We start from the raw sequence: 8,268 nt of genomic DNA on the forward strand, positions 1-8,268 counted from the left end.
GTGTTGGTGGGGTTCAGGTTACTCTTGGGGAGGCCTCCCATGGAGCCAAGACTGAGGCAGGTGTGACCCTAAGGATCACACTGCCAACATGTGGGTGTAAGTGTCAGCACTGTGCAGGTTCCTGCAGGTGGCCTGTGTTTTTGGTGGAAGTGAGAGGGAAAATGGTACCTGTCAGCTCCTGTGTACCTAGTGGGGTCTCCCTGTGAGCCTGTCTATCTGTGGCATGCATTGAGATGAATAAATAACTCTCCAACCTGCCTGCCCCCATAGTTTTTCAAACTACTGGATACAACATACATGCTGTATCTTCCCTGGCTGTTTGTTGTGCTATCTCTTCAAAGGTGGACACTCTGCTTCTTAACCCTGCCTGGTTTATCCTAGAGCCAAGTTTGCCAATTTTATTAAATTCTAGGCTGTCGTTGGAATTTAATGGTTCTGAGAACTCAAAAGATTGGCTCCCCCCTCCTTTCAAAGCCAAATGGTACGTGGCTTCATCTTTTCCAAGCAAGCTCCCTGGTGTGACTGTTTTTTGCCCTTCTCTGCACCTCCTCACTCCCACAGTCCATTTCAAAGTGTGTCTTCACCCTTCCTACCTCCTTCAGTGTGGTTTCTTTTATACATGAGGTTTGGAATTTGTTCTGCAATCTTCAGGTCATTTTCTGGGTTATTAAATGATGTAAGTGTTATCTAGTTGTCTCCATGGGATAAGGAGAGTTTAAGGTCTCTTACTTTTAATTAGAATCTTTTATCCATTTACTTTTAATGGAATTATGAATACAATTGGGTTTAAGTCTACCATCTTATTATTCGCTTTCCATTTTTTCCCATGTATTCCTTGTTCTTTTCCTCTCTCTTGCCTTCTGTTTGAGTACTTTTTATTATTCCATTTTATATGTGCTATTTGATTTTTTGCTATACATATTTTTTTATATATTGAAGTTTAGAGTATTCATCATAATTTTATTCCTAAGACCTGTCCTCTGAGAGGTAGCAACCCATTGCCAGGTGTTTTCAATGAACCTCTTCCACTCTAGATGGCTGAAATTCCAAAATCTTGCTGCCTTACCTGGGCTTCCTAATAATTGCTTTTTGAGGGGCATACCCTGTCTTAACCTCTGCCTGCCTGTCTTAATGAACAGCAAAAACTTGTTCAGATTCCTAAAGCTCCTTTACTGTTCATTTCCTTCCTTTCTGATGCTCTCTTTCACCGTTTCCAAATGTTTTGGCCCTCATCAGTATGCATCTCTTTCTCCTCAGCTTGGGGAGGCCATTTTGCTCTGCTTAGTTTTCAGCTCCATGGACCATGGTTCTGAGAATGCCTCTAGGCATAAAGTTAGTAGGACCATGGAACTCAGCTGATTTATTGCCTTGCTGCACAGGAAATCTTTCTGAATTAGCTTTTACCCAATGTCTGAATATAGTTGTTCCATATTTCGTTTTATATTTGCTTCTAACAAGAGGCCTGGTCCTATAGCAGTTACTTTATAAAGACTGAAATCAGATGTATTGATGTAACTTTCGTTTAGGGCATCCTCAACTAAGTTTTGTGTAGAATTTTCATGTTTATATTTTTCCAATAATGACAGTGGATTGTGATCTATTAAAGAACACCATTTAAAAAAAAAACATTAAAAAAGAAAAAAATAACCCACCCATAATTCCAATACCCCCAATCGATCACTCCCAACATTTTAGAAATTATTTTTTCAGGTCCTCTGTACATTCTGAAAACATATTAACATTGGTCCCTAAACATAGCAAAATCACGTTTGGTAAGTACCAATGGAAGTTGATTGTCATTATTGTTATTAACCATATTGATTTTATCTGTAGGATATAGAGGAAATAGTAATGCTCAGGTAACAGCTAGATGATCAAATGAGGGGAAAAAGAAGGTGACAAACATTACATTACTGACAGTGCTGAGAACAGTTGTTACCTGTGGAATTTCAGAAATAATTGTGGGATGGGTGCCTAGGTGGCTCAATTGGTTAAGTGTGTTCCTTTGACTCAGGTCATGATCCCGAGTCCTGGGATAGATCCTGGTTTTTGGCTCCTTGCTCAATAGGTAATCTGATTCTCCCTCTCTATCTCCCCCCTTCCCTTGTTCATGCTCTCTCTCCCTCCTTGTCACAAATAAATAAATAAATAAAATCTTTTTTTTTATTTCTTTTTCCTTTTTTTAAAAATAAATTTATTTTTTATTAGTTTTCAATCTGTCAACATACAGAATAACACCCAGTGCTCATCCCATCAAGTGCCCACCTCAGTGCGCCTACCCAGTCACCCCCACCCCCGCCCACCTCCCCTTCCACCACTCCTAGTTGGTTTCCCAGAGTTAGGAGTCTTTCATGTTCTGTCTCCCTTTCTGATATTTCCCACTTATTTTTCTCCTTTCCCCTTTATTCCCTTTCACTATTTTTTATATTCCCCAAATGAATGAGATCATATAATTTTTGTCCTTCTGTGGTTGACTTATTTCACTCAGCATAATACCCTCCAGTTCCATCCACATCGAAGCAAATGGTGGGTATTTGTCATTTCTAATGGCTGAGTAATATTAATTGTGAAAGTGGCATGGTTCTTTGAATAGCTATATGCACTATGCTATACAGTACCTCTCTAGGACTTATTCATTTTACATAATTGAAACATAGTATCCTTTTACTAATACCTAATTTGATTAATAATTGCCTCCTTCTCCAAGCCCTTGGCAATGACTCTACTGTTATCTGCTTCTAGGAAATTGACTATTTTGCATAGGTGATATAATGTACTATTTTTCCTTCTGTGTCTGGCTTATTTCACTTAGCTAATGTCTCCAGGTTCATCCATGTTGTCACAAGTGGAAAAATTTCTTTCCTTTATTAAATGTGAATAATATTCTATTGTGTGTACAGTCAACATTTTCTTTTTTATTAATAATAAATTAATTTTTTATTGGTGTTCAGTTTACCAACATACAGAATAACACCCAGTGCTCATCCTGTCACGTGCCCCCCTCAGTGTCCATCACCCGTTCACCCCCACCCCCCCACCCACCTCCCCTTCCACCACCCCTAGTTCGTTTCCCAGAGTTAGGAATCTTTACGTTCTGTCTCCCTTTCTGGTATTTCCCACACATTTCTTCTCCCTTCCCTTATATTCCCTTTCACTATTATTTATATTCCCCAAATGAATGAGAACATACACTGTTTGTCCTTCTTCGATTGACTTACTTCACTCAGCATAATACCCTCCAGTTCCATCCACGTTGAAGCAAATGGTGGGCATTTGTTGTTTCTAATGGCTGACTAATATTCCATTGTATACATAGACCACATCTTCTTTATCCATTCATCTTTCGATGGACACCGAGGCTCCTTCCACGGTTTCTTGATCCATTTGTCAATGCACATTTAAATTGCTCCTGTGTCTTGATTGTTATGAATCATGCTGCACTGAACATGGGCGTTCAGATATTTCTTTGAGACCCTGATTTCACTTCTCTTGAATATGTACTTAGAAGTGAGATTATTATATTATGTGATAGGTCTATGCTTAATTATTGAGAAACCTCCAAATCATTTTCTGCAGTAGCTGTACCAATATACATTTCCACCAAAGATGTATGAGGGTTTCCTTGTCTCCACTTTCTTCCCAACACTAGTCACCTTCTGGGTTTTTTAAAAGACATTTTTATAATAACCATTTTAACAGGGGTAATGTAATATATGTCATTGTGGTTTTAATTTCACTTCCATGATGATTAGTGATGATGCACACTTTTCATGTACCTGTTGGCCATCTATATGTCATCTCTAAAAAAATGATTATTCATGCATCTTGTCCATTTAAAGCATTGGATTATTTGCTCTTCTTTGTCATTGAGGTATATATGAGTACTTTTGTATATTTCAGATATTAGCTATCTATCAGATATATGGTTGGTAATAATTTACTCCTATTTCATAGCCTGCCTTTTTATTTTGTTGATTGTTTCCATTGCAGAAGGAACTAAAGCAGAAGATTTTTATTTAGTTTTTTTAATCTCACTTTTCTATTTTTTGCTTTTGTTGCGGGTACTTTAAGTGTCAAAACCAAAATTACTGCCAAATCTAGGGCCCAGAAGTATTCCCTATGTTGCCTTCATGGAGTTATACTTTCAGGTATTATGTTAAGTCTTTCATCCATTTTGGGTTGATTCTTGTATAGGATGTGAGATAAGGGTCGAATTTCATTGTTTTGCATGTGGATATCCAGTTTTCCCAACACCATTTATTGGAGAGACTGCCATTTCCTCATTGTGTATTCTTGGCACCCTCACCACAGAAACCCAGCCTTGTGTAAGTTTATTTCTGAGTTCTTTATTATATTCCTTTGGTCTATCCATTTTTAACCATTATTATATAATATGACAAATATATTTTCTTGCGAATATTTTTCTGCAATTTAAAGTACTTATCTAGAATAGATTCCTATAATTAGATTTATAAATTGGGATAATATTTGAGAATATTATATGATATTGGGCCTAGGGACTCAGAAACTCCTAATATTCTTGTCCTGGTCATTTCTCTCCTTAGAGTCCTACAAAAGAAACAAGACATATGAAAAATAACAGACTGCTTTTTATTAATGGCATTGGTCCCTATTGTCACTGAAGTTCAGAACTCTGATAAGCCTCAGTCAGGGTGGTCTAGTATAAAGTCTTTCAAAATCTTCAACCTCCCTTACAGCTTGAGTGGAACATGGCTCAATGTGTCAGTCCAGTTCCATGAAGAAGTGAGCAACTAGAACACGCATGACCTTTTAAAGCCCAGTAACCCTAGCCAGTAGTAAATAGGGACCAACCTACATCCTAAAATGTCACAAATCAGATTTTTCCTCATAGGGAAGAAAGGATAAGTAAAAAAGAAATCTTTTGCTCCATACTATTTAGAAAAATTGAGAACAAAATATACAAATATTTAAAGTTTAAGATATATTTGACAAGGTTATTTTCCAGACAGGTTGGACTAATTTTCCTACCCACTTGCATTGTACAAAAATGTCTTTTTTTCTGATCCTTCATTTTAAAGTTAATTCTGACATTTATTAATTGTATGATTGGGGGAAGGTAACAGAACTTTTCTGTGCCTCAAATTTTTTTTGTCTGCAGAGTGAGATTAATAATGTCTAACTTATAATGTCATTGGAACAATGTAATTATATAAAAACTTCATGCCTGGCATGTGTTAAATTTTCAATAAAATACAAGGTTACTATTTTGTGATGTGATTGTTTTGTTAAAATCCTAGTTAATTTCCCAGGGGGAAAATGTGTCTTTCATTGCTGTAGTTGTCCTTAATTAGTTATAATAATATCAAATATTCCTCTTATATTTAGTAGCTATTCATAGTTCCTATTTGTAAGTAGTTCGTGTTTTTAGCCCATTATTTTTTGGGCTCAACAATTTTTTTGGTGTCTTATATGTAATATTAATGTAATAAAGACATTAACTTTGGTCTGACATCTCAAATATTTTCCTCAATTTGTAGTTTATCTTAATTTTATTCGTGATATTATTATTTCACAAAAGCTTTTCATTTTATGATGTAAATTCTACATTTTCTTTCATAGTCTCTTTTGTTACTGACAGCTTTTGTGTCAGTCTGATCCTGTCCACATAGAACAAGAATTTTGACTTGTTTTTCCTGGGTTTTTATTGTTTTACTTTTACCATTTTACTCTTTAATCAAAACGGAACAATACTTGGCATATTAAGTGATAGGCCACTATTTCTAAGCCAAGAAAAAAATAGCTGTTTTTTAAGAGGTCAAATTAAGTTTGATGCCTGTTTCACATATTCAAGCATATGTTATAATTAAATATGTAGTATTTTGAACAGTTAGTGGTGCAGGTTTATACAAGGTAATAGTGCTAACAGTACACACAGTCATTTTGTAACAATATGTGTACAGCCATTTAGTAAAATCCACACAAATTCCAATATCCTCATAGCAGAACTAGCCCAGAAGGCTTTAACAATGTCATAATCTATAAATGGCACTGGAAAGAGGAGATTTTGAAAAAAAAAGGAGTTGATTGAAATTACAACCACTAATAAGAATGAAGATATACTATTTAGTATTAATTAGAATGACTTGGATAGCAAAAGCTAGAAATACCCAATTTGATTATAAGCTGAGCTTTAAATGAGACTCTTCTACAAGATGTTACAAACCCAAAGGTTGGTCTTTTTATTTGTGCAAACAGGTAAACAGGCATAATCTCAATGGGAGAGGAAAATCAAACCTCTGTGGCTGAGTTTATTTTCCTGGGTCTTTCCCAGGATTTGCAGACCCAGATCCTGATGTTTGTTCTTTTTCTCATCATTTATCTTTTGACTGTACTTGGGAACCTGCTCATCATCATTCTCATCTTCATGGACTCTCGACTTCACACTCCCATGTACTTTTTTCTTAGAAACCTCTCTTTCGCAGATCTCTGTCTTTCTAGCAGCATCGTCCCTCAAGTGTTGTTCCATTTCCTGGCAAAGAGGAAAGCTATTTCTTTTCTTGGGTGTATGACACAGATAGTTGTCTCTCTTATGATTGGGTGTGCAGAGTGTGCACTGCTGGCGGTGATGTCTTATGACCGGTACGTGGCTGTCTGCAAGCCCCTGCACTACTCTAGCATCATGACCCAAAAGGTGTGTCTCCAGTTGGCCATAGGATCCTGGGCCAGTGGAGCACTCATGTCTCTGGTGGATACCACCTTTACTTTCCAACTACCCTACCAAGGACAGAAGATTATTAATCACTACTTTTGTGAACTTCCTGCCCTTCTGAAGGTGGCTTCAGGAGATACTTACAGCACAGAAATGGCCGTCTTTGCAGTGGGTGTGGTCATGCTCTTAGTTCCTGTCTGCCTGATTCTGGTCTCCTACTGGAATATTATCTCCACTGTGATCCAGATGCAGTCTGGGGAGGGGAGGCTCAAGGCTTTCTCTACCTGTGGTTCCCATCTCATTGTTGTTGTCCTCTTCTATGGATCAGCGATATTCAACTACATGAAGCCAAACTCCAAAATAGTCAATGAAAGTGATAAAGTGATCTCTACATTCTATGCAGTGGTGACTCCAATATTGAACCCCATAATTTATAGCCTGAGAAATAAGGATGTTAAAGATGGTTTCAGAAAACTAGCTGGAAGAAAGCTCTTTTCTGAGAGATGGTGACCTCAAGGTCTAACTTTTATTTTACTTTATTTTAATTTTTTGAGAGTATTGCATGTGTGCTTGCTCTAGCAGATTAGGGGAAGGGCAGAAGGAGAATTAGAGAGATAGAATCATAAGTAGTCTCCACACCCAGGCCATAGCTGACTCAGGGCTTGATCTCACAACCCTGACATCATGACCTGAGTCAAAATCAAGAGTGATGCTCTATTGCCTGAGCCACCCAAGTACCTCTGTGGGTCTGATTTTTAGAACTATTGTAATATTCTTAAAAGATACACAGGATTGGGGAACTGGGGTGGCTCAATAACTGAGCCACACAGGTATCTCTGGAAGAGTCTTTAGTACTTGGATCACTCATGGCTCAAAGCATTTCACCTTGTATAATAGCACAAAAGCCAAATACTTACTAGTGCACGATGTTTTCTCCTGAAAGCTTCAATAAATTGAATTTATTTTATCTTGATATCCCCAATTTCATGTAAGCATGAAGTAGCAGAGCAAAAAGGAAATTTAACAGTCATGTACACAAACATAGTTCTGAATCTTAAACTACTCTGTATCTTTCTACTGAATGATTATCCAGCATTTGCCTAAAGAAGAATATATTCCTCCATAATGCCTTGAATCATGAGATGAATGAAAGATCTACTTTCATTTATACAGCTGACCAATAAACAGCATGTGCCAACCACCACATATTTGAAAAACCTCATACCACTTTTAACTCCCCCAAAACTTAACTTCTAATAGCCTTTTGCCTGGAAACCTTACCAATAACATGAGCAGTAGTCAACTAACATGTATTTTGTATACATATTACACACTGTATTCTTACAACAAATAAGCAAGAGGAAAAAATGTTATTAAGAAGATCATAGGAAGTTTGCCTGGGTGGCTCAGTGGTTTAGCGCTGGCTTCAGCCCAGGGTGTGACCCTGGAATTCAGGATCCAGTCCCACGTCGGGCTCCCTGCATGGAACCTGCTTCTCCCTCTGCCTGTATCTGCCTCTCTCTCTCTTTCTCTGTCTCTCATGAATAAGTAAATAAAATCTTAAAAAAAAGATCATA

At 37.3% G+C, this 8,268-nt stretch overlaps 1 protein-coding gene across 1 annotated transcript; it reads left to right on the forward strand.

The window, feature by feature from the left end:
• Window positions 1–6,256: 6,256 nt before the first annotated feature.
• On the forward strand, window positions 6,257–7,201 carry OR2D3E (olfactory receptor family 2 subfamily D member 3E). Its single transcript, NM_001388743.1, has one exon. It carries the CDS (start codon window positions 6,257–6,259, stop codon window positions 7,199–7,201), a length of 945 nt encoding a protein of 314 aa, NP_001375672.1.
• Window positions 7,202–8,268: the final 1,067 nt, after the last annotated feature.

Source organism: Canis lupus, chromosome 21, assembly GCF_011100685.1.
Source record: "Canis lupus familiaris isolate Mischka breed German Shepherd chromosome 21, alternate assembly UU_Cfam_GSD_1.0, whole genome shotgun sequence".
Taxonomy (NCBI): Eukaryota; Metazoa; Chordata; class Mammalia; order Carnivora; family Canidae; genus Canis; species Canis lupus.

Excerpts from the sequence above, each read along its gene's own strand:
- OR2D3E (NM_001388743.1), top strand. The coding sequence starts at position 6,257 with ATGGGAGAGGAAAATCAAACCTCTGTGGCTGAGTTTATTTTCCTGGGT.